The sequence below is a fragment of the Haemaphysalis longicornis genome, unplaced genomic scaffold (assembly GCF_048455015.1).
Source record: "Haemaphysalis longicornis isolate Haplotype H1 unplaced genomic scaffold, Haemaphysalis longicornis Haplotype H1 scaffold_1026, whole genome shotgun sequence".
Taxonomy (NCBI): domain Eukaryota; kingdom Metazoa; phylum Arthropoda; class Arachnida; order Ixodida; family Ixodidae; genus Haemaphysalis; species Haemaphysalis longicornis.
Genome location: NW_027526206.1, coordinates 1 through 25,197, shown reverse-complemented (window position 1 = coordinate 25,197; position 25,197 = coordinate 1). Strand labels below are relative to the sequence as shown.

Here is a 25,197-nt window from a genome sequence, read left to right as displayed (position 1 = left end):
ATGCAGTCATGCCACTGTCAGCTGCAGCAGGGAGCTAGAATCCGATGACGCATTTTTCTTGATTTAAAGCGAGGAAGCCACCGTATTATGCTTTACCGTGAGCTGGGTTATTTGAAGTGCACTTTACTTCGTGACAAAAAGGTGCAGCCATCATGACATCGGGCATAGATTATAGGAACAAAGTTATACTGGCCCCAATGGTTAGGATCGGGACATTGCCCATGCGCCTTCTCGCCTTGCATTACGGAGCTGACTATGTTTACACTGAGGTACTGTATCCGCTTTGTACTTGGCGCTGCACAGCTTTTTCCGTGCTTCGTCATTTATTTAATTAAGGTCATGCGCGCAAAGTGAACACCTTGTTTTTGTTGTCGCGGCCTTTGATCCGTCCGTCCGTTCGTACTCATACACCTAGATACATTGCTCTCCCTGTATTGTTTGTGCCGCCAAGAGGTAAAGGATGCCTAGGGTGAGGGATAGAGATGTGGAGATCCGTTCGGGGAAATGTTGGCTCCTACAGCGACGTAAAAAAAAAATAAAAAAAACGCAGCAACGCAGCTAGTCTCCTTTCATGCAACACCAGCGCGCACCATGCCGTTCTCATAAGAACTGCTACACCTAAAGCTGCCTTTTAATTGCCGGTATGTCTTAGCTTTACCTCATTTTTGTTTTTATGAGTGTGCTACATATGTATTGGCGTTTTTTCAGCGCTTTCACTTTATATGATTTTAAACGCATTCACATCTATTTAATTTTTATATTGTGCAGGAACTTATTGACTACCGTTTGCTGAAGTGTCAGCGAGTAGAGAATAGTAAGTATGCATGCACATTACTTTAGTTTTCGAAATGCAAAAAGAACACGCAATGTTTTTTGCAACATGATTCACCTGTATTTTCGTCGAGCATTGCACATGTTGCAGTGGCATAATTACACATGAATGTGTGCGTTACTAATATTATCTACCGTTGCAGTGTGCTTTTCTACACACGAATGTGTGCGTTACCAATATTACATACCGTTACAATGTGCTTTGCACCAAAATAATGCTTGAGATGTTGTTTAGTTATGCCCTGAGCAAGCACCTAGGCACAAGAGGCACGTGGGATTCGGTGCACAAATAAGTATGTTTATACACATAAGTGGTTGCTTTCATTTTGTAGAGGTTCTTGGAACTGTGGACTATGTCGACGATGACCATCAAATTGTATTCAGGACGTGTGAAAAAGAGAAGGGCCGGAACATTATACAAATTGTGAGTAATTCTTGTCACCATTTTAGCAGTACATTGGAAAATGTGCTGTAATCAACCCATTACCATGTCTGCAATATGATTGTGGATCTCTGTGTTTTTTTCCCCTCTAGGGAACCTGTAGTCCCGAGCGTGCTGTTCAAGTTGCAAAGCTCGTGTGAGTAAAGCCTGTTTGCAGTTAGCAGGTTATCAGTGGAAAGAGAAAGGGTTTTATTATGGGTAAACAAAAAGTTCATGCACTTCTTGCTTTGTCGAGGTGTCTTTCACGAAAGTGGCTAATTGGAATTTTCAGTTAATTGAAAGTGATGTGTTGATCCCGGCAATTTTACATGCGATTCACCAGAAGAAATTGCTTGATAATTTGAAGCCAAAACCCACTATATTGGTTAATTTGAAGTTATTTTGAATAAAGAGCACCTACGGGACCCTCGTTTCTCATTAAAATTTCTAATTCTTAAGTACGAAAACACCGCTGGGAGTTGAATGTAGTTAGCTTGCAAAACATCAAGTTGTTCAAAAACGTGAAAATGGTGTTGCTATATTGGCAGCGTGCTTGAATAAAATAAAAAGTACTGGGTGCAGCTGTAAGCTGCACTCTAGTGCCGCATATTTCACAACGGAAATTCTGCGGTTTTTATTGATCCCATGCCCACTCCTTGTATATGTAGCTTTTTTGTAGTCGATTATGTAGCGTAGCATAGCCTAGAATGCTGTAGTTATCACTAGTGAATGTTAGCTTTAGCCTAGAACAAAAGAAATTAGCCAAATGAAATGGCTTCTTTTTTGAACCGTTAGTACGCGACTTGCTGTGTACCACATTGGGCTGCTAACGCATGACATGGATGTCTTTTTTCTTTTAAATTTATTTTCCAGTGAGGCGGACGTGGCCGGAATAGATGTGAACATGGGCTGTCCAAAGGAATTCTCTATTAAGGTCCTGTAAACTTTAGAGCATCAAAGTGCAACCATCTCTGACCGTCGCGCTGACTGACCTGCTTTCTTGGCGTGCAGGGGGGAATGGGGGCTGCACTGCTAACACAGCCTGACAAGGTGAAGGCCATCCTGACGGCCCTCGTTCAAAGCACAGTCCTGCCAGTGACATGCAAGATACGAGTTCTTGACAAGGTAAAATCTCAAACCTGGCAATAGATAGTATCACTTCTTTCAGGGGATGATGAAGACAGCACACAGCACTGTTTCAATCATCAGATTGCTGTGGTGGAATTATAAATATTTAATTTTTAAAATTAACGAAAAGAGAATGGTGATACCTCAAGGTACTTTCCCGCACTCACTGAACAATGTCACTGGGCAGCCTGTACAGATTGCCTGATGGCACTAGGAACAAATGCGAATTTTAGAAGGTTGTGGAAATTGCACAACTCCAAATAATTGTGTTTGGATGCACATAAATCGGAGAATAATCAGAAATTCAGGTCGCCTATATTTTTCACTGCAGCATTGAGAATGCAGGTGGGTTTACGTTCTCCGACTCTTGACAACTATAAACCTGGGTACAGGTTTATTGTCCAAAGCAAGTACAGAACCCACAACCACTGACATTGCAAAGCTATGATGTTCCATGCCACGTCCTAAAATTCCAGTTATCAGGCATGGAATTTCCAAGTTTTCTTGTTCAGAAACGAGAAAATTTCCGGCACATTTCTTAGAATTAATTTATAGCTGTTTTAAGGCAAAAGCCTTAGATTTCTATGTTGTATAGAGTGTGCAAGGGAGGTACACAGAACTGCACAGAAAATTGGAGCGCGCGCTGGAAAAGGAGGCCAGAGGAAGGTTCTGACAAAATGCAACAGAGTGTGTGCCAGGAAACGGAAACCGTAGTGCCGGAAGAGGGTCGACCGCTGCTGCACGTGCAAGCTGCCTTGTGAAGTGGAGCTACTGACTCAGGCGAGCAGGAGGTTCCTGGCGATGGTGAACGAGCTTTGGAGTGTGCTGTCGAGGGGGCTGATCAAGTGGTGACGGGCGTGGCTGCAAACTTCAACAGAGAGTTGAACAGTAGTTCAACATAAGCTGGTCCAACTAGAATTTTGCCCTCACATTCTTGGAAATTTCTATGCATTCCCACTGATTTTATTTTTGTGCAGGGTTCTTTGTACGTGCCAGCTGCAGAGGCTGTGTAGAATATCGTGTTGAAGTAAAATAAGTTGTTGACGGAGCACAGTAAATTTTTAATTTCTGTAATGCACATTGGAACTCTTGAAAAGACACTGCCACCGACAATTTTTTACTTATCTGTAAACCTTTTTCAAATCTGTTCGAGGTCTTGTAACCTGTCTATCTGGAAGGGCAAGTATACCTGGTATACCTAGGGGTATAGTACCTATCAGATTTTCAAAGTAATGGACGAGAACAATTTTAAGCTCAATCCCGAAAAGAGAACGTGTGTCCTATTTTCTAAGCAGTACTGGATTTGTCTAAACCCCTCTTTTCTACCTAATGGAATAGCAGTTCCCAGGGAAAAGGAATGCAAGTTTTTACACATTCTTTTTGATAGAAGGCCCTGATGTGTTCCATGCGTAAAACTGCTTGGATGGAACTAAATGTGTAAAGACCACGAACACGCTAAAAGGCCTCTCCCACAATTGTTTTGGGGCGGTTAAGACTTGCGGTGGCTGCTTTTCTGATGGAGGCGAAAAGCGAAAACGCCTGTGTGTCAAGATTTTAGTGTACATTATTTGATCTCCGGGTGGTGAAAATTAATCTGGAGCCTTGCTCTACGGCACACATTACAGCGAGGGTGTGTCCTCGGTGTGTTAAATTCCAAAATCTGAAGGTTAATAGTTGCCTGCTTCGTCTTTTTGACATTTCACTGGTCACAAGTGGACTATGGAAGCGTTGTGTACGGGTCAGCCTCGAAATCAGCTTCGAAGATGCTTTATTCAGTGCTACACCTAGCTCTTCGCCTTGTGTCTGCAGCTTTCTGGATGAGCCCTGTCTAGAGCTTGTATGTCGAGTTGAATCAGTGGTGCTTAGAACACGGTTCCTTATTTGAAAGCGTTTAGTGAATGCACTCAAGTCCATAGTAATTGTATGCCTGGTTCCTTTATCATGGTTTGGATCAGCACTGACAACTTGTTGAAGATAGTTGCATATATCTACTTTTAGTATTTTATTACCCAGGCTTCAGGGAAAGGCTTTCTGCATGTCTGTTTTAGCATTACTTTTGATTTCTTTGCCACCTTGCAAGATTTCAGGGTACTGTGAACTGGCGAATCTTTTGAGTATGCTGTCTTCGTCATCTCTATTACTTGTAATTGACTCACGACCAGCTGCCTACAGCAGTGCACCTGTGTCACTCATTAGGGACTGACTTGTCTAATTTACGGCAAATTTTTGTTAACGGTGCACGCTAACTACTTTCTACAAACTCTGCAATTTGAAGAGATCACTTTATGTCATGGTCGCAATATTTATTTGAAGTCAAAACCTGTGCTGTGCTTATGTATGAAATAATCATTGGGTGCAATGCTTAGTTAATTTTTTCGAACCTGTAACAGTGTTTACGAGTGTAGTAGACATTTTTGTACTTTCGGCAGTATTCTTTCCTGGTACAAAGTCTGTATACTAGCATGTCATTATGAAAATTTTATTATTGTGTTTCTAAATTACTTTACCGTTGCTGTCATTAGACTGATCAATTTTTGGTTGCGAGAACTGCTGAAGTTTCATTCTCCCCTGAAGTGTGCGTTTGTGAATGTATAATGTTTGAGAGGCGTTGAGAGGTGTTGTGGTGCGATAAATTCATTTGAACTCGGTGCAGTGAATGATGCAGATTTTGCTCCCCGTTCTTGCTTTATTACACACCCGTGCAGCTGGAAGACACGCTTGCCCTGGGAAAGCTAATTGAGTCAACTGGCGTAAAAGCCATCGCTGTCCATGGACGCACAAAAGAAGAACGGCCACAGCATGCCAACCGAACTGCAGTCATCAATGCTCTGGCCAAGCACGTCGACATTCCCATAATTGCAAAGTAATGTGCCTTTTTCCTTACCACATATGTGGGGCAGTGGAGTGCAGTTTTCTGTGCAGACCTCCTGAGCCCTTTATAGTTTTTTTTGACGATCGAGCCTACTTTGAAGGTGGCAGCTTCTTGTGCAGGGTCAGGCTCAGCCATAGCTATCTGAAAAGGTACCGATGGTTTTTTCATATGATAGGTCCTAAATGTGCTGCAACATTCAACGGCCTTCTGAACGGCCTCTGTTAACTTACTGCTATGACCCAATGGCTGAAGCGTTCTGCCACTGAGCGTGACTCTGCAGCTTTGATTCTTGCATGTGGCAGCTGCATTTCTGAAGCAGATGATGTACAAAAATGTTTTGTGCACAAGGTGTGTGGTGTATGTCTTAAAGCCACAGCGGGTTTAAATTTCGAACCATGTGTGAAGGTGCAGCTTTGGTATATTTGTGTTTTAGACCCTCCGCGGTGGCTCAGTGGCTAAGGCGTTATGTTGCTGAGCACGAGGTCGCGGGTTCGATTCCCGGCCATGGCGCCCGCTTTTCTGATGGAGGCGAAAAGTGAAAACGCTCTTGTGTACAAGATTTCGGCGCACGTCAAATATCCCCAGGTGGTCAAAATTATTCCGGAGCCCTCCATTTAGGAGCACCTCATCGCCTGTGTTGCATCGGCGCATTAAACCCCACAATTAATCAATATTTGTGTTTTAGATGTAGTGCTGGCTGCAGATAAGTTCTCAGTGAGGTTTGGACTTTTAAATTAGCAGTGAAGCTAGCAGTCTTGCCATACTGTTGCATGACAGGAAATGCTATGCCTCTCATGTGTCGATAGAAAAAATACAGAGCATGTTCCTAAGTGCAAAGTTGCATTTTTTTTTTTTGCAGCGTATGCTTGTGGCAGTTTTATTCTTCGAAGTATGCAAGTCTAAGATGGCTCGGATTACTATCCTTTCTAGTCACTGGTAGTGTACAGTGCCATTTTTACTGTGTTGTAAAGCACTGTGGTGTGACAGCTTTGCGAGGGAACCTTTCGTACATTTTCGAAAACATAGAGGCACACCTAAGAGAAAGGTTTTGAGTGTACTTTGTGCCTCTGCTTTGTTATGCTCCAATCCACAAGTCTTTGTATGCATGAAGTCTTTGCAAAGGTGCTTAGTTTTATTGTTCCTTGTGCTGACTTAATTTTTGGGGATTTTCCTAAATTTTAATAACTTAATTTCCAATTTAATAGAAATTTCTTTTTTAACTGGTATTGCTAATATTCACATTTTAATTTCCTTAAATGCCTAGATGGCTTTTGTTCGCAAATTTGAGGTAAAAGAGGTTGCAAATGGTGAGATTATCTACTGGTGAGAATATGCATGATAAAATGGGTATGATTTGGTAGCTTGATTTGCACCTGTGAAAACTGATAGCCATGCACGATTTCGTTTCTTGCTTGTATTAATTAAGGTGTGCTGAGCAAAATTTTCAATTTTGAACTGCACCATACAGTGCATAGCAGAAATAGCGCTTTTAAATCTATCAGGATTAAAAAAACTAAACGCAATGTACCGAGCCATTGGGTTCAGGATGGTGGTAGTGGTCACTAGGTGTAAAAGGGAAAGCAACTTTCCTGAGCGACCATGTCACCAAAAAGACCTCCCTGTTGTCATCTATGATTGGTACTGGCTGTTGGCAGTTGTGCTCTTTTTGGCTCTCACATCACATTGCAAATTCAGGCTCATGCCAACTTTAATCATTTCACGGCCCCTTGGCTGCTGCTTGGTGGCGTTCATTTTTTTTTTTTTTTTTTTTGGCTATGTGCATTCAGTTTATCAGGCAAAGGCAAATCGCAATATTTTGCAATCCAAAGAGCACAGTGTATTAATGAGCCACAAATCTTTCATACATGGTGCAATTTTGCGAACATACATGGCATTCTACGATCTGGCTACATATTAACCTACTTTTAGTGAGTCTACAATGAATTTTGTTGAGAGCAATTTTTTTGAGGCTGGTCTTGATGCAAGGAATTCTGCACATTCAGACTGGATGAAACCCTCATGCTAGGTTTCAGCTGGCCTGGTTGGTCCATGATGAAGTGCTTGCCTGTTTATGTCGATGAAAAGTGGTACACAGTATACTTTAAAAAGTGTGACACAGTATGTAGTGTACAGACAGTAAACTATATATCACTCTCGTTAGCTGTCCCGTATGTTATTTTGTTGTGCTACAATCGGCACCTTGAAACCAGCGTTAAGGATAGTGTGGGAAAAGACGAAGGATGTGCACCAGTGCAAAAAAGCCATGCTTCTGTGACCCATTTCATTGCAGTGGAGGATCCGGCGAAATATCCTGCTATGAAGACATCGAACGTTTTCGGGAGGCCTCTGGGGCTGCTTCTGTGATGCTGGCTCGTCAGGCAGAAAGCAACTGCTCCATATTCAGCAAGGACGGCAAGAAACCAATAGACGAAGTCATAGAGCAATACTTAGCCTATGTAAGAGCAACATTAAGAACAACCTGTCGACTATGAGAAGTGAAAAAGAAAAACGGTTTCTTCAGTTTCACTTTGGTTTGTTGCAGGCAATTGAGTATGACAACAGAGCAACCAACACAAAGTACTGCGTCCAACAGATGCTTGGCTCCCTTCAGGAAACTGACCGGGGCAAGGCCCTCCTGGCCAGCCAGCAAATGGAGGAGATATGGTATCTGTCAATACGTCATATTTCCCGGCTAGTTCAGTGCAGCAGTGGTGGTTGCCACGCTGATCACTTCGTTGTTGCAGTGTGCTCTGGGATATGGGAGAGGAACATGCTTCCCGGCAGCTGAAGCTGCACGCAAAGGCCAAGGCCCTGAGAGAGCTGAGCAACAATGACAACACGGAGCCGGCGCTGAAAAAATGCAAAGTTGGAGACGAAGAAGTGTGGCAAATGGAAGCAAAGTTTGTCAGGTACGCTTCATGGCACACCCATGGCATTCAAGTGGAGACGGCCATTTTGTTTTTTGTTGTCCCCTGCGCAACAGGAGCCTGTTTGAGATGTCAAACCTTCCAAAGACGGTGCTTATCAACTGGACACGGAAGAACAGTTATGCGCATCCATTCTACAGAACTGTAAGTTAAGCAGCGGGTAAATCAGCTCTGTGCTCAGCTATTCTTTCCTTTCAGGAATCTGTAGAGAAGAGCTTCCGTTCGGTTGTGCTGGTTGAGGGGAAGATGTATTCCAGCACATACCTGTAAGTAGGCGCAACAGTTTAAAATGCTCACAAAATGTTGCATGAAGCACGTTTGGGCTCTGTTTATTTTGTGCTTTGCTCATAGTGTGAAGCGCATTTAGGCTCTGTTGTGTGCTTTGCTCACAACAGTATATTGCCAAAATATTTTTGGCACCCATTTGAATGTCATATCAAGAAAGGTGCTAAGTTGGAAGTTTATAGCAAGCTTGCAGGATTTAAAAATACATGTATGTATATTTAGTTTTCTTGCAAAAAAAAAAAAAAAATTCCCCTACTGCATTTTCACTGCAAGGCCATGTGCCACATGACGAAGTCAGCAGTGTGTTTTGCAGCAAAGTTAACTTCGATTAGCTGTATACAAGGTGTGAGGTATTTGAGAACACAACTTCAAGCTTGTAGTTTCCTCAAGCTGACTTTTTATTGTCCTAAGTCTTAACTATCAGCTTCATCTGCACGATTCATTGTGCTGGCCTCAACTCTGAGCTTTGAACAAAAAAGTTAAAAATTCGGGGCGCCCAATCATTCCGCTTGATGCAGTTGGGGTCGACTCTAGCAGTGCAATTCCCGTTGTGTGACAGCTTTGTGCTGACGAACTGCATTCGCTTTGTCCACCCTGCCCCTTCCTTCACCAGCCTCCTCGCCACTCTGTCCTCCACTTTTGCCCGAGCTTCACACATACAACGGCGGGTTTTTGTGAAATGGCACTGCTCCTGTAAGCGCAGTAAAACATTATGCCATCTTCATCGCCTCTTGTGGATTCCAACTTCCCAGGTTAAGACACCATTGAGGTGAAGTTGAGGGGCATTTTAACCAGACACCCAGCAACATAAGCAATTTGGGAAAGGTGGTCATTACGCCCACCACAGTGGCTAAGGCCGTGTGCAGCTGAGCCCTAGGACACGGCTTCAATCCTGGCTCCGGTGGTCATTTTTCACATTAGCCGAAAAGCCCAGACACCCATGTACAGTGCGCGTCAGGTTTGCCTAGGGCACGGAGCAAGAATATATAGGAGAGGAAACGCCCGTTGCGGCCGGCGCGATCGAGCGACCACATAATGTCACAATGATAGCTACGGTGACCGACGGAGCTCCGCAGCTGCGGCGGCGAACAATTTGACAGCGGCACCTGGTTGAATGTATTAGAAGCAATACACTTGTTTGTTGTTTGCAGCATTCGCCGCAAGGCGTGAATCGCTTTGCGCTCGAGCGGTGGCGCGACGCGGGGACGAAACACGCGTTTGTCTCGGACGTAGCGCGTGCGCGCGTAATCGTCCCGCAATGGCGGTGATGCTGGCACTTTTCAGGGCACTGTCGCATAACCAATAAATTGGCCGGTGCACTCAACTCGCTTCGAGCGCATCACATGCGAGATAAGGCCGTGCGTTTACAGGTTTTACATTTTTTTTTGCGTTTACACGTTTGTATTAAGGGCTTGCTGCTCGCGCAAGATTGCATACGCATTAAAAGAAAATGGCCCTTTTATTCGCTCGTACCGGCAGGTTTAATTTTGACAGAAAATTAATCGCGAAGGCGGGCTCTTCAGCCGACGGAAGCACAGAAGAGCGCACACACTCTCACTTCGGCCACGGAATGTTTCAGCGGCCCGGCGAAATACCTATGCGATGCCGCGCCCGGGTTGGACTGGGCGAGCGCGAACAGAATGCGCGCCGGCCGTGGTGATGACCGCGCACTTCCTTCGCTTGCCGCCAGAGGCCGGAAACTTGACGTTCCCCAAGTGCTTGTGACGTTATCAGGCTGCCCCAGGAAGCACAGTTTCCCCTCCTGTTTTATTCTTGCTCCGTGGCCTAGGGCAAGCGAGTGTGCGGCTTGGGAGCATGCTGGTGACATCTGCTGACAGCTGTTGGGTTGGAGATGACTTGCCATTGCGCGTGTGCGGATCTCGGACAGGCTCAGGTTGTTCGTCGTTGAGCTTGAACCACTCAAATTTGCGGACCCACCACCCGCGAGGTGCGCTCCTGTTCTGCAGTGAGCGATGACTCCGGAAATGAGAGGGTAATTTGACCCGACGCGTTATCACTGCAGGAATTACCGTATTTTCACGCGTATAACCCTCCCCTGCATATACATAATCCGCACCGCCACTTTCAGCCCGCCGGAAAAGAAAAAAAAAATCCTCGTGTATTGTCCGCACATTTGATACAGAAAAGGCTGCACCAAAGCTACTGCTCAAGCAACACATCACATTCTATGTAGACAGAAAAAGCGTATATTTAGCTAGTAGAATACACTGTCTGCAAGACGAAAATCACAATGCCCTAATAAAATTCAGTTAGAGTGCGCTCGTCCTTGTTTTTTCTTTCGTGTCCTTGTAAGTTTAGTGCAATAGCTGCCATGGAAGGCTTAGTCAGTGTTACTGCGCGAGAGCTTCATGGCACAACGCGCATTGCCGTGAAGCTACACTAATGAAAAATCCCCGCGTATTATCCGCACCCCTACTTTGCACTGAAATTTTCACATTTTTGATGCGGGTTATACGTGTGAAAATACGGTATGTAATCGCACAAAAGGTTTGACCGAAAGTGCTGCAGTGAGTTCTTGTTGGTGCTTTTCATTCGCTACGCACGAGATTCAGAGGATTAACGCAGGTCGTTTTGTGCAATTACGTAACAGCGTGCGGTGATATTGCACCGCGTCAAACAACGCGTCCATCTGGCATGTCACCACTCACAGCTGTCACTGTGGAAGACAAGCGCCCCTCGTGGGTGGTGGCGTCTGCAAATTATGATGGCCTGTGTGAGACGGCGATCGGCCCGACCCTGTCCGAGATCTGCGCATGCGCAATGGCAAGCTGTCGCCAGCACACTTCGGAGCCGTGTGCTTGTTGCCCTGGACAAGCCTGATGCACACTGGAAACTTTCAAGAACACCTTTAAAGTATTTTCATGAAAAGAGCTCGTGCTAAAATGTGTACACTGAATTTCAGGTCGAAAGTGCATAAATTCCTCATCTCAAATACCCTGCACACACTGTGTATTGGTAAAAGTGCTGCGCTGCCATCAGCAAACAGTAGCCAAAATTTTCTTTTGCAGCTGCATTTCATTTACGATTCATTACATTGTGCCATTTCCTGCTAAAATGGAAGGTGGTGCAGAGCTCCTTTTTTATATATAGACATCCTGTACCAGTGTTCAAGTGAAGAAAGTATTCTTTAAGGCACGACTTGTTTCTCTAAACCCTTACAGAGCAGAAGCATTCAGGCTTCCCCATTTTATGCCACCATGAGTTCTGGAGACACAAGGGTCCTGTTGTATAGCGGGATCTCCGTGCATATGCCATGGTGGTAAAGATACCAAACGCATCTTTCTGAAGTTCAGTTGTCTGGCATAAAGTCCTGAGAATATGTCCTTTATGCTGCAATTCCCAAAAGGCCTACTGAGGAGTCTAGTGTTAGTCCTGTTGTCACAATCTCCACCACGTGTGTTTGGTTTTGTATGATAGTAAAGCAGTCAAAAGGGCAGTGACTGCCCTTTAAAGTCTACACAATTGTGCATTACATTAATTTGCACTACATACTGAATAACTGCTATATATTGAGGAGGAAGACTCCTTAATTTGCATCTAACCACCGGCAGCAGTGTTCAGTTCCCAAGCGAAAATATGACATCTTTTTTTTTATCGAGTAGTACAACTAATAAGGAGACCTTGTGAGGAACACTAAGGATTGATAGCAGATGGCCACATTTTGAATGCTACCTGGTCCAATAAAAAACATCATGTATACTAGTGAGTCTACACTACATAGGTGCAACCATGGTACATACGTAACATGGCAGGAATACAAACTTTTTCGGGACGCTTACTGTGCACCAAAGGCTGCCGCAAAAAGTGACTGCTCTTCGCATGACCTTCCTTTGTACCCAAACCCAATACTACTAAGGTACTGGAAAGAAATATCCCCCTGACTTTCTGTATACTATAAAGGATAGCTTACTCATGCAGACATTGTCTCAGTCTGACTACATCTCTAGCATATGCACGAAAGCATCTTGAGCACGTGGCTACTTATGACACAATTTATGGAATTCCCCGCCTAGTGTTGCAAGCTTGCTTTACAAACCTTCGTTCTATCACAGCTGGAATTTGCTTGTTTCATATACTGCCCGCATCAAAACTATCTAATTGACATGATCAAATCGATTCAGCTTCAAGCTGTGCATTTCATATCTCTTAAATTATAACAGACATTCAGCATCACACAAATTTTAAACGTGAATACTCTATTCAGCGCTTGCACACACATCGCTCCTTTGCATACAATCTTTTCATTCATCTGCCCTTCCATGTGCTGTACGTCTTTAGAATTACCTCTCTGACTGTATCGCATGTTTCATGTCACAAAAACTTTCAGTGCCTTTGCCTGAATATTATGCCCTGCAATTTTTCGCAGAACTTCAGTTTTTGTGTGCTGTTTATTTGTTATCAGTTTCTTGCTTTGGGCAGATATTTTCTAAGTGCACATCATGGCTTAGTGCATCTTGAGTGAATTTGCGTCATTTTGTCTACATATGCACGAACTTGCAGTAGTTCTAATGCCATGCTTTTGGTAACTCGACTTGATGTTTCTTGGCTTGTGCATATTTGCTTCCTTTTGCATTGTGTTTGCTATGGTAACTCGACTTTTTGCATTGTTTGCTACATTTTTCCTGCTTATCTGTTGTTAGGTTTTGCCTAGGGGTATGTGTGTTTTGTGTGTTGCTTCCGTTTCCAATTATGTGCTTTGCCGCGGGGCTGTAAGGTGCCTTGAATAAATTAATAAAAATTAGGAAGGCTCCCTTGGACACAAAAATGCTCCCCCACCAGAACAGCATCTGGCCACCCTGGTGTAGTATTCGGCCACAACCTCCCTATGAACTGGCAACTGAACTTGGGGCACCGAGTTCCCAGCAGCTGTAGAGCACCTTGTACAGCACAGGGTGCCAAGGATCTCTGGATCTGGACAGGCTGCCTTTGGAGCTTGAACTTCGCAACATTTAACACTAGAACTCCGTCAGGCGAGGGAAGCTTAGCTGTGCTATTAGGGGAGCTTTCAGGCTAACTTAAATGGATTTGATGTCGCAAGATTGAGAGAGGCTAGAACAACAGGACGAGTTGAATAGCAAGTATGTTTGTCCTGTGCTACCGAGGACTGGGGGAAGGAAGTTTAGGGCAGGTTTCCTGATCAGGGAATGTGGAGGAATTCCTCAGCATGGGCCGAACAGTAGTGGCCTTTGTGATCAAGCGAAATAGGAGGTACAAGTTAACGATAATGTAAGCTTATGCACCTGCATCCAGCGGTGAGGGTAATGCTGAGGACAGTTTCTCTGATATTTTGCAGGCGTAAGGTGAAGGCTGAACAACAGTCACTGTTTTGAATATGTTAAATGACCTGATGGCAGCACAGTGGAAAAGGGGAGGAGTGCAGGCATACGCCAGCCAGTTTGCTGTTAGGCCTAATGTATGCTTTGAGGTCTAATGTCAAATGGCGCCTGCAGATTTCAGTGAGCTGACTCAATTGAATCACGAAGTGCGAGCACTATGAGAATCGGCCACAAGAAATCCATGCACTTGCTTTGAATTCCAAGTGCGTACTCTAAAGCCTTGCAAAGTATTACATACCTGCTGTTGTGGCTCAGTGGCTAAGGCGTTGTGCTGCTGAGCACAAGGACACTGGTTTGATCCCGCTGGCTGCTGTGGCTGCTTTTCAAAAGCGAAAACGCCCGTGTGCTGACATTTGGGCACACGTTAAAGGTCCCCAGGTGGTCAAAGTCAATCTGCAGCACTCCTCTGTAGTGCGCCTCATAGCCCCAGTGTAGCTTCGGCACTTAAAACTCCACACTAAAGACAAGTGTTACGTATCCACGGTGGCATTCTGGATGCCGGTGTTATAGGCAGGAATGTATGCTACTTTTCCTTTTTTTTTTTGTCTTTCAACAAAATGAATTTCGTGCACTAATGTCTGAAATTTGTAGCTACACCACCGATATCTCTGATATTTTGATATTATGAGAGAAAGAACAAAATAGGCCAAGATTTGTTGGATTGACCTGTCTTCTCACCAATAATGTACAAACAGCAAGTCGTTCTCTTTAATGTGATCTTTTGCACGAGGAGTGCGGTCACATCATTGCTCTAAATAAGAGTAGACGAGATATTGCTATGTGGTCCACTCCTCACTAAAGTGAGGCATGCAATGGGGTCGAAACATTAGTGTGCGCTGCAGGTGTTACCCCTCCATTACACAGTCACCGTGGCGTTATGGGTAGAATCCTTGCCTCCCATGTAAACAACTTTGATCCAAGTCTTGGTTAGCATAATTTGTATATACTACTAGTTTTTGAAGGTGCATTGGTTTCTTTTTTTTTTTTTTTTAGTGTCTGCTTTCGTATAAACAAAGTCATTGGAGAAATGCAAGCTAGCCTGTCAGTTTTCCCCCTTAAACTGGGTTGCATATGGGTATGGGCAACTGCAATGTTTTCATGCCAATAGGTCTACAGCGATTGGCCAAAATAAACAAAAAGTTCAAAATAGCACCCGTGAAGTAGCAGTACAGCAAGTGAATAAGAAGGGTTTGTGTTCCATTTCAGTGGGCTTATTTTGCCCTGTCGAAAACCTTGCAATGGACCACCCATCATGTCAACTGTGGCTGGCAGTTCTCTAACTGGTCTCAGCACGTGAAGGAATATATTTTGACAAAAAACTTTTTTCCTGCCCAAACTCTGGCTTTTTGCATGGCAAGAGTACTTGTCCACCATGCACCACTGCAGGGAGCAACGCTTGTGCAGTGCCCGTCCCTGCGGCGGGGGCAAGACGTGAAGTCGTGCAATAAATGACTAGGGAGGGGATTTTTTTTTTCCTGCCAAAAATGACTGCGCCTCTTTTGTAATATGCAAGCCCTATCGGGTGCTTAAAATTACCATTGTCGTTCCCTTTACCTTGAGGGTTCGTTCACCCCAAATTTTTCCTGTCGTGCAGTACGATGCATGCCTCACTCCAGTAAAGTTTTGTCCTTGCATCGTGAGGACCTTTATGCAAATTAGTTACTGTGTGCAGTCTTGAAAATAGCTTGATGCAGTCTTTGCAGTACAAATCTGCTTTAGGTTTTTTAAGCAAGGATGCCAGGAGTTTTGCATTGAGACAAAGTGCTCAAAATAATTGCCCCTTAATTACAATTATATTAAGTTCTTGATGGGAAAATGTAAACCGGTTATTTCAGAAATGTCACGAAGCAAAGAATGCTGGCTAACCTTTTGCTTTTGTGCAAGCTTTCTTTAGTGTCTAGCCAGTGTACTTTTCTTTTAATGCTTATCTGCTCAAAACCCTTGCAGTGAGAAGAACAAGAAATATGCAGAGCAAGCTGCTGCACTTGTGGCCTTGTATGACCTTGGATTGATTGACAGCTCCAAGATCAAGGGAAACACAGCTGGCATGCCCATCGAATAATGATCCACACAACGGCAGAGGGGTCTGCAGAGAATGTATATTTATATGGAAATAATTTGAATTACACAAACTAACGCAAGACAGCTCCCAATATTTTTTTGACAGCGTGGTTCTCTTACTGAGAAGCCTCACCTACTGCAACATTTGGAAACTGAAAAGGCAGTACACGAGATCTGGAAATAAAACAGTAACCAAGAACACACTAGCTTTTGTGTACAAAACAGATCTGGTACAAAAATGAAAGCTCGAAAATGCAAGTGGTCAAGGCCTGACAGAAGCATAAAATCCACTATTCTTTCTTGGAATGAGTGTTCGCATCTGTCAGGGCTTGAGTTTGCCCCAAAACGACAAGACGTGCTGACTGGCAGAAGTGGTAAATAAACGTCTCGCAATACAGAACTGAGATGCGCCGTAGTAAAGCAGATGCTTCCCTGTCGACACACTCTCGACTCCAATCATTTCACCACTGCTCAATTTGCTGTGCTCGAGGCGTAGCACTTCTAAAAGTAATGCCACACTTGGATAACCGTGCCACTTTGACAGTTTTGGCACTGGTGATTACTGATGAGTATGCAACATTTTTAGATGAACACTTCCTGTGAACTTTCCCTGCAGATAAATGCTGCCTTGCATCCCTAAAGACACTGCTGGTGTGGGTTTGGTGTGCGCGCACAGACCTCGACGCCACCTATTCACCGAGCAACCTTGGAACTGACAGAAACAACCAAGCACAAAACAATACCATGCAGCTTTCCCTTGGCCTTTAAAAACTAAACAGTACCGTTGCCTTGTACGACACTTCCACCACAATACACTAGAGCTAATTGCAAGACTACTGCTCAGACAAATGCTCCACAGTTACATTGACTACTATAACAAGAACCAGTACGTCATATCAAAATTAAGTACTGCCAGCACTTAATGACATGGCCGTACAAAGTTTTTTTTTTTTTCCTCTCAGAAAAGGAATCTTAAAGCATTCGCTTTCCAAATTAAAAAGAAGTTGTGTACACTGGTGCGTGTGCAGTAGTCTTTACATTATTAGCGTGCCGCACAGCCTTGAGCAAAACCGGACTTCTGAATCTACACTGGTGACCTCAACGGGCGGCACTGCCTTCGTGCAGTGTGTGCCCCTTTAGCAAGCGTTTTCTAGCTCCGAAGCTGCTGCACAGTGTTCACAAAGATGGCAGTTGCTTAAAATAATTTTGTACGGACTGTCTGAGCTTCCATGAAGCACAAAAATGAGGCCCCCAGAAAAATGTTTTAAAGCAGTTGTAAACACTGCCCTGGCAGTATACTGTTGTTCTCTTCCTCTCTGCCCTTGCTTTGTCGTGAAGCATGCAGCCACAATTATGCCAATACACAAATAAATAGCCTGGCCCTTTTAGCTCCAGTATTGCATGTGCTCATCCAGATACATTTTAGAGATTACCATGTGGGACAATAACATTAAAAATAATGTGCAAAAGCACATTCTTCACAAATACAGTACAAAATCCATAAATGAGAACTAAGAACCATGTTGCCCTTGAATACTTTCACCAACTGGAAGCTACATACAACTATTATCGTAGCTAAACTTAAAACAAACACTCTTCCTTCCACAAACTTTCAGCTGTGGCAAACGAGATAGTTCCATAACCAACCGTGCTGTGAAACAGAATTGCATTACAAGTTTGCACAATTGCCAGAATCCACCGCTAGTTACAATAAAAGTGGCCAATTGCATGCTCCATGCAAGGACCTTGCGCGTGTTACACCTAAACAATAAAAATTGACAGTGTCCCTGGGGTTCCACGTACGTAGTTTGTACATAGCTCGGTACCACAGTCTTAAAAACAAACATTAAAAAATATGGCAAATGAACAAAGTAACAAAACTAAATGATATAAAAAAAAGGGACGGGGTTGGGAGCAGCTAGCCACGTTTGCAGACTGGCTGCCCAAAAGCTTCCACCAGAAATGCAAAATGATGACTGACAACGATGGCGATCACAATGCATGGAGCCACGACACATGCTTCAGGGTGGCTCTTGCAGGCTTTCTGGCCAATGGTTGGAAACCATTGAGCACGGTGACATTTTCAGAAGCTGGTTCCCCATCTTCGAAGGCCAGGTTAGTCCCCATCAACAACTGCAAGAGACAGGCAGAGACGCACACTTGCAAATAGGCACAATTGCTGCTTACCAACATGGGTGTAAACCACTAAGGAAAACCAAATTCCTTACATTTCTCAATTTCCCATTGCTCCTATGTAAAAATAAGCCATTACAATGACAATTATCAGCGACACATCAGATATTATAGAATTCTGGTCACGTGAAACGTGTTTACTATAAAAATTTGTCTGAAACTTTGATAAACAAAACACTAAAGAGAATGACACGAAAACTCTCCACAAGTGTCGCGAACAGATCAGCGTGGAGAAATCCACAAGGGGGCATTGTGTGCAGCTTTAAGAAATCGAGCGCTATAGTCATTGCAATCGCAGGAAGGAGGAGTAAAAGAGCTTGCTTGGTCGCTACTGTGCAGTGCCTGGAAATGCTTCTACACAATAGTTTCCTCCCATTTGTGCGCTCTCGAAAGATGGTGCTGACTAAGCACAAGGCGATAACTCTTGAGGTGAAGTAGCCAATTCATCAAGATTTCCGGCAGAGTTTCAAGGTCGGATGCCTTACGATCAGTTGGAAGCCTCATGATCCAGTCGCAGATCGGTTTTGTGCACACATAAGGACTGCCACACTTGTATCCACAACTGGAAGCAATGCACACAGCGATTGTCAAGCTTCAGCTGCTGCTCAAGAAAGTGCAAATTTCAAACTTTTTTTTTAAGAATGCCTAAATAATTTTCTGGCTACTTATGTACCCCGTAATAAAGTGTTCTTGAAGCCTTTGATGCCCAAAACTTTACTATTTTGCTTAAGTGTGTGATATGAAGTCGGAAAAAAATTTGATTCATTAGGACGGACACTAGGATACACTGGGAAACCTGGGCACTGGCTGCCCATACATCACTTGAACAAGAGAGCTACTTTGACCAACATGATTTACGGTTCAAGTGAAGACAATAATGTAATGTTTGTATTGCTATCATTTGTAATAACAAAACTGCACAATTTCAATTATACTTGTCACTAGCCCATTGAGCCACCTGGGTTCGATGCGAGTTGACACAAGTAAACAATATTTTTTTTAGCACGCGGAAGTACATGCTGTTCTCTTTTCTTTAATTTTTGAAGGTCCTGGATCCTTTGTCTGTCAATAGATGGCGTTAAATGTCGAAAAAACCACGAAGTGCGGGAGAAAAAGATTGCTTGATGCCCAGTGGTGCTCAGGAGCAACAACTCGTAGGGTTAAACGACTCGTGTTGTTCAACCAGATTTACTTGTCGCTGGTGAGCAAATAAGAAATGGAGAAATACATTTGTTTTTTGCCGGTCCAGACGTAACAATAATCGTAACAATTGTTTTAAGAGCGAATGCTCTTTATAAGCGACCCCAAACCATCCACCGCCGGCGTCGGCGTCGGCGGCGTCCGCAGTGCTCCTCTATATTTAAAAGAAACAGCATCCGGCGCCAGGTTTCGATCCGAGGACTTTGCGGGCCGCAGTCCGACGCTCTACCGAATAAGCTACGGACGCGACGCTGATATCGGTGTCAGAACGCGCCTTATATCTTTAACGCACTCAAACTACGTCGTCAGCGGCGTGCGTTGGCGACTCAGCGGCGTTATAGCGGCTTGATAACTGCGTGGTGTACACGTGATACTACAAACCCGATGGAAGAGATGGAAGAGAAGGCGGCGAGGCGGTGGGCTGCGGGGGCCGAGCGCAAGCGCCGCAAGCGGGCCGACAACCGTGCATTCGCACTTTCACATTCTCCCCCTCGGGGAAATGCGGGGGAATTTTTTTTTTTTTTATGTCAGTATTGTTAGAAGTGGACCGCACTGTACTTTCTTGCCTGTATGAGTGAACAAGGTAGGCGCCTAGTAACACAAGTTGCAAGCTGCAGTTTGTGGCATAACAGGCTCACCAATACAATCAGTGCAGTCAGGTTCGAAGGAACTGTAGCAAGGCTACATATGCGATGTCTTTACGGACGTAGTGGAAGAAGGCATAGTTAACAAAGTAGCTCTTTGCCGTGCGCTTAACTGTAAACACTATTACACTGCATTCCTTTGCAAATTGCAAGGACTCCAGTCTGAACTACAACCAAGTAAAAAATTAGGGAGAGCTAATGCACAACTTACCGTTCCAGCTCTGCCCAGAAGGCACAGAAATAAAACGTACAAGTCGAGTTAGCGAAGCATTAGCTCATAAATGCTCAGCTGCCACATAGACAAAAAAGGGCATTCACATGCGCCTATTTAAAAGCGCTCTTCTTAACATTTCATTGAATGATACATTACTTAATATTTGCCTCAATCACTTTTAACACAAAAACAAACAAGACTTGGCAATGCACAAGTGCACAAGCAATTTTTTCTATACCCACCAGGCTAGTTAGGTGTTGATCAAGCTCTCTCTCTCTCTCTCTATTTGTTTGCTTTGTCCGAATAACAACGATGCAAATTTTATCGCACAAGTCTTTTTAAAGAACCAAACTTGTAGTCTATCTGCATGGCCCCTTTAAGGGGGGACGTGGCAAGTAAAACGACTTTATTTATGGACCAAACTGAATCAAATTAGCAGCATTTATGTAGCTGACCATTCTAACAACAAAACTGAAATCAGTTTAAAGATACCATCTATACTTTTTGAGCTAGGAGACTAATTACCTGAAACTTGCAATCAGCATAATTAACTAATTAGGCAAGAAGTCAACTACATTTTTACAGCAGTGTGATCAGAAATGCCTATCCTGTGCAAGGAAGCTATTAGATTATTGCATTATATTCATTAGGCATAAAGAAAGAACAAGGAAAGTTTCACCTTCCTTTCGAAATCAGAAATAGTCTCATGCCAAAAGGAAAGTGAAACTTTTGTCTTTCTTTTTGGATACCTAAAGGAGATAAAGCAATAATCAAATAGCTTCCTTGCACAGAATGGACCTTCCTAGTGATGCTGACATAAAAATCTTGTTGAGTTCTTGCCTAATTAGTTAATTAATCTTGCGACAGCTCTGTGAAGGTAATTAGTCTGGTAACTCAAAAAGTACAGAAGATATTTTTAAACTGATTTCAGTTTTGTTATTAGGTTAGTAACTAGATAAAATCTCCTAATTCGACTTAATTTGGTCCATAATTAACAAAATAGTTTTACTTGCCACGTCCCCCCTTAAAGCAGCTTCCGCCACCAAATAAACACTGAAAGAGCTGCAGTAGGTCGGAACTTTGTGCACTGAAGACATCAAGCAAGCTCGTTAGTTTTCTACGCATTTCTTTTTAAGACAAAAGATGTCATCATGTCAAGGTGCTTCGTGCAATGAAAACTGCAGGTAGAAGGCTCACCACGTTATCGGAGAAGGAGGTCTCGTACTGGCTGTCGATCATGCGCGCCGCCAAGGCTGGGTTGGCCTCTTCAGAGGAGAGGGAGACCGCCGTGGATTGCCAAGTGCGTCTCCTTTTCACCCAAGCAACCACCAGCATCAGCAGGAATGCAGACAGCAGCACAGCCACTGGAATCACTATTATCTTCACGTCCGCTGAAAGAGGGAGGGAGAAGGAGAAAAGCGTTAGCGCACACCAGACTGACAGACTCCAACACTAGTGTAGGTGCCATTAAAAATAATTTGAAGATGGGAGCGATGACCTAGCCGTGTCCTAGTGCCGTGTAGCTGCGCTGGCACCGTTAGCTCAGGCATACCTCTCCGCCCATTTATTTAATCGTGGCTCTGAGGATTGTTGCTTAATTAGAAACTGTACATTGGCGGCAACAACGGGCACTGATAGCAGATGCACACTTCTGGCTGCACCTCCAGCACGTGGCAGCATTTTTATTCGCAACTTTAATGCAAACGCTTTTCTGCGGCCGCTCCATACTGCTTTAAACAATGTGCTTATTTTAGCTGCCCTGGCTCGGAGAAGTGAAAATGAGCGTGTACATATAAGAATTGTAACGAATGACCTATTTCTCTTCTTAACAGCAAAGAGCCGTTTTGCTTGCTTCGCAAACATTTATTCAGCCTTATTTGTTACAAACCTCGGTTTCACACTGGTGGTATTTGGAAAGATACATTTTCTTGGAATCCGCGAGCGTGAAAGACAAGAAAATAAACGTTTGCTTCCAAAATCATTAGTTTTCATTTCAGTGTTCATTGTTTCGGCACATGTATGGGGTGCTGTTTCAAAATATTGATTGATTGATTGTGGGGTTTAACGCGCCGACGCAACGCAGGCGATGAGGTGCGCCGTAGTGGAGGGCTCCGGATTAATTTTGACCACCTGGGGATCTTTATCGTGCGCCGAAATCTTGTACACACGGGCGTTTTTGCTTTTCGCCTCCATCAAAAAAGCGGCCGCCGCGGCCGGGAATCGAACCCGCGACCTCGTGCTCAGCAGCGCAACGCCTTAGCCACTGAGCCACCGCGGCGGGTGCTGTTTCAAAATAAGATCTAGCTGTATTTTTACTTCACAAGATCACAACGAGAATGTTTTTGGCTTCCACATATACGAAACCAAGCTTATAAGCAAATGGGGGGCTTTGCATATGGGTCACCTGCTTAATCTGGCCACGCATTATCTACTGATCGCTATATTGCACATAAACTTGACCACAGAAGCGTGTAAAAAAAAAAAAAAAAAAAAAAAAAAAAAAGACATGCTTGATATGGCACTAAAGGCTTCAAAAGGCTCGCTATGGCACTAAAGGTATACAAAAGCTTCAGACAACGTTGGCGTAACGTAAGCACATTGCAATATTTGGCAATTGTTCACTGATGCTACAAATAAAGAAACAGAGAAAAGGCAATAAATGAATAAGAAATGCTGTGCTTGAGATGCGCTGACAGCAGAGTCCCTTATTCAGCAGTTCACTTGCATTCAAAACATGTAGGAGACAGTGCCAGAAGTGTGTGTGTGCTGCCAGCGCCATTGCTGCAACCATGATGCCCGTAGCTACTAAAATGAAGTGGGTTGAGAGGTATCAATGGGCTACTGACACCAGCACGCATGGATATGTGATCTGCTCCTTTCGGTTACCACCAGCACGATGGCTCTAGAGAACCGCTATTCAAATTGCGCGTGTTAAAATTGCACAAGATGATCATGCTAGTGACAATACACTGCTTATTTTTCGTGCATACGAATGTATACTAATCAACTCCTGCCCCGGCATGAATGACTTACCTGGTTCCTCGTCGGAGAACGGTGGGTTGTAGATGTACGCTGCATAGAACTGACATCGTGGACCAGTAAAATTGGCAGTGCACCTGGGAGGAAAAGAGCCACATGGATGCATGGAAATTGTACTTTTCTATAGATGCTCACTCTATTCCTTGCTCCAGATAATTCACAATGCGGACAATGCACAATAGCCTCGTGCTCACCGAGACACTCAAACAACTCGCATGCCTTCGTTACCCTACCAGTAGGTCGCAACAAAATATCCAAAACTATTCCATCGGTATGCTAATAAAACTGAAAAGCAACAGCTACAGGCTGCAGTATTTAAATTACAAGTTCAAAACTTCTTGTTAAAAATTGGAGACTGCGTCCAGTATGCATAGTTCAGTCCTGGTTTGGGGTACAGTGAACCCGACAATTTCAGCAGTAGCTTTGGCATAGCTCTGGCAAATATAACAGCTTGGACACAGTCTTTGTCCACAACCAATGAATAGAGAACGTACTGTTGGGCAAGTTGGTGCATATTTGGTAAAACTTAGAGGGCGATTTAACAAGGACGATAGAAAGAAGACACACACACGCGCTTCTTTCTATCTTTCTTCTTCTATCGTCCTTGTTAAATCGCGCTCTAAGTTTTACCAATGACTAGAGTATTGGAGCCAAGCCAGACTTCACAAAGAACTGAAGTTGAAGTTTCAGAGAGGCAAGGCTTAACGATGGCAACCTCTGTGACGCCTGCATCTTGTAGCAATGCAGACTTTAAACTGGCATGCTTTGGTGCAAAACTATTCGAACATTTGACTAATTCCGATACGAAACCTTATGCTCCAGTAACTAGATAGGAAAAAAAAAAGGGCCTTGTTTTTATGGATCAAATGAATTGTTCCATGAATGAAATACCATATTTGCACGATTCTTATGCGCATATATTTTTTCGCTAAGATTAGCTATAAAATTTGTGTGCGCGTTACAACTAGGCTCAAAATCGAAATCGGTTTTCAATGTCCTCCGCTTTGGTTTTAATGCTCAAAGGAGCTGGACCAGCAAGTTTATGAAGCACAAGGGATTTTAATGCCGCAGTTGTGAGCGTCAAGTAAACTGGCTTCTGCAAGGTATGTGGTGTTAAGTCTTACATCTGCGCAGTAGAATTGGCGTCAAATTATTTTTTCGAATTTTCATAAGCAAACTTACCTGCGCGTTACAATCGGGGGCGTGTTAGAATCGTGCAAATACGGTAAACAAAAACGCTAACCTGCTGCTTCTAGTTTTATTGATAGATTAGATTTTATGCATTTCAGTATTAGTGTAATCGGGATATAACTAATCTGAAAAACTATGATCCCATTCCTTTAGAAAACACGCACACAAACCAACTGCGGTTTCATGAATGTTCACGCAAGCTCTAGGAACGTTAAAAGGAAACTCTGCAAGTGGGGAATTCAAGGCATGATAAACTACCCTACAACTGAAACATTGCAGGCATGCACCCAAGGCATGGTGTTATCAACCCCCTTGCAACCCTCTTCCCAAGAATCCTTGCCCCGGTTCTAACAATGCCTGAATTGCATTTTTAAAACCTACGTTGCAAATGTCCTTGTATGAATATGGAGAAAAAAAAAGAAAAAAAAAAAAAAAAAGGGCCATTGGCAGACATTTCACCCCCAATATAAATGTACAGAAAGCACAGACCACAATCTGCACAAGTGCATAATAAATGTGTGCGGCCAGAAAACTAGCTTCGCAAGAACAGCGGTGCCAACGCCTTATTGACAAAGCTCGGTGAGGGTGCTATAGGAGGATGAATTTGTATACCTTTGAACTATATATCCTGCATGGGTTGGCCAACCATGGGTTGGAAGGGCCATTGCATGTTAAGGAAAAGTATCAATGTTGTGCATAGTTTCACAAGAAAACCACGGATGATGGTAGTGCACAGCCCAGGATTGCTTGTCCAGAGGGTGTTGACCAGAGCCCCTTCAGCGCAACCACATCACCGGGATGCGAACAGAGACACAAATGGCTGGAGTTGGCCCA

The 25,197-nt window shown here is 43.8% G+C and overlaps 2 protein-coding genes across 5 annotated transcripts; one reads left to right on the top strand and one right to left on the bottom strand.

Annotated features, from left to right (window-relative positions):
- LOC144160527 (tRNA-dihydrouridine(20) synthase [NAD(P)+]-like) lies at positions 1 to 15,962 on the top strand. 4 transcript variants are annotated; one of them, XM_077691794.1, is made up of 13 exons: positions 1 to 269; positions 769 to 814; positions 1,164 to 1,255; positions 1,366 to 1,409; positions 2,126 to 2,186; positions 2,264 to 2,377; positions 5,086 to 5,243; positions 7,543 to 7,708; positions 7,795 to 7,916; positions 7,997 to 8,161; positions 8,236 to 8,323; positions 8,378 to 8,445; positions 15,769 to 15,962. In XM_077691794.1, exons 1-13 carry the CDS (start codon positions 153 to 155, stop codon positions 15,881 to 15,883), a joined length of 1,356 nt encoding a protein of 451 aa, XP_077547920.1. In that variant the 5' UTR covers positions 1 to 152; the 3' UTR covers positions 15,884 to 15,962. The 4 variants fall into 4 exon arrangements, with proteins under 4 accessions (XP_077547920.1, XP_077547921.1, XP_077547922.1 ...); XM_077691795.1 differs by lacking the exon at positions 15,769 to 15,962 and adding an exon at positions 15,028 to 15,133; XM_077691796.1 differs by lacking the exon at positions 15,769 to 15,962 and adding an exon at positions 11,647 to 12,401.
- Positions 15,907 to 23,280, bottom strand: LOC144160528 (uncharacterized). Its single transcript, XM_077691797.1, has 3 exons — positions 23,167 to 23,280; positions 21,331 to 21,524; positions 15,907 to 18,015 (listed from the first exon to the last, which is right to left on the bottom strand). The coding sequence occupies exons 1-3, from the start codon at positions 23,276 to 23,278 to the stop codon at positions 17,875 to 17,877; spliced, it is 447 nt and encodes a 148-aa protein (XP_077547923.1). The 5' UTR covers positions 23,279 to 23,280; the 3' UTR covers positions 15,907 to 17,874.
- Between the last annotated feature and the right edge of the window lie 1,917 nt (positions 23,281 to 25,197).

Bases quoted from the DNA above. Each gene is read 5' to 3' on its own strand.
- LOC144160528 (XM_077691797.1), bottom strand. From the start codon at position 23,278: ATGCATCCATGTGGCTCTTTTCCTCCCAGGTGCACTGCCAATTTTACT. The intron at 21,525-23,166 runs GTAAGTCATTCA...TCCCTCTTTCAG, and splicing joins GTTCTCCGACGAGGAACCAG to CGGACGTGAAGATAATAGTG. The intron at 18,016-21,330 runs GTGAGCCTTCTA...TGTCTCTTGCAG, and splicing joins CCTCCTTCTCCGATAACGTG to TTGTTGATGGGGACTAACCT.
- LOC144160527 (XM_077691793.1), top strand. From the start codon at position 153: ATGACATCGGGCATAGATTATAGGAACAAAGTTATACTGGCCCCAATG. The intron at 270-768 runs GTACTGTATCCG...TATATTGTGCAG, and splicing joins CTGACTATGTTTACACTGAG to GAACTTATTGACTACCGTTT. The intron at 7,917-7,996 runs GTATCTGTCAAT...TCGTTGTTGCAG, and splicing joins CAGCAAATGGAGGAGATATG to TGTGCTCTGGGATATGGGAG.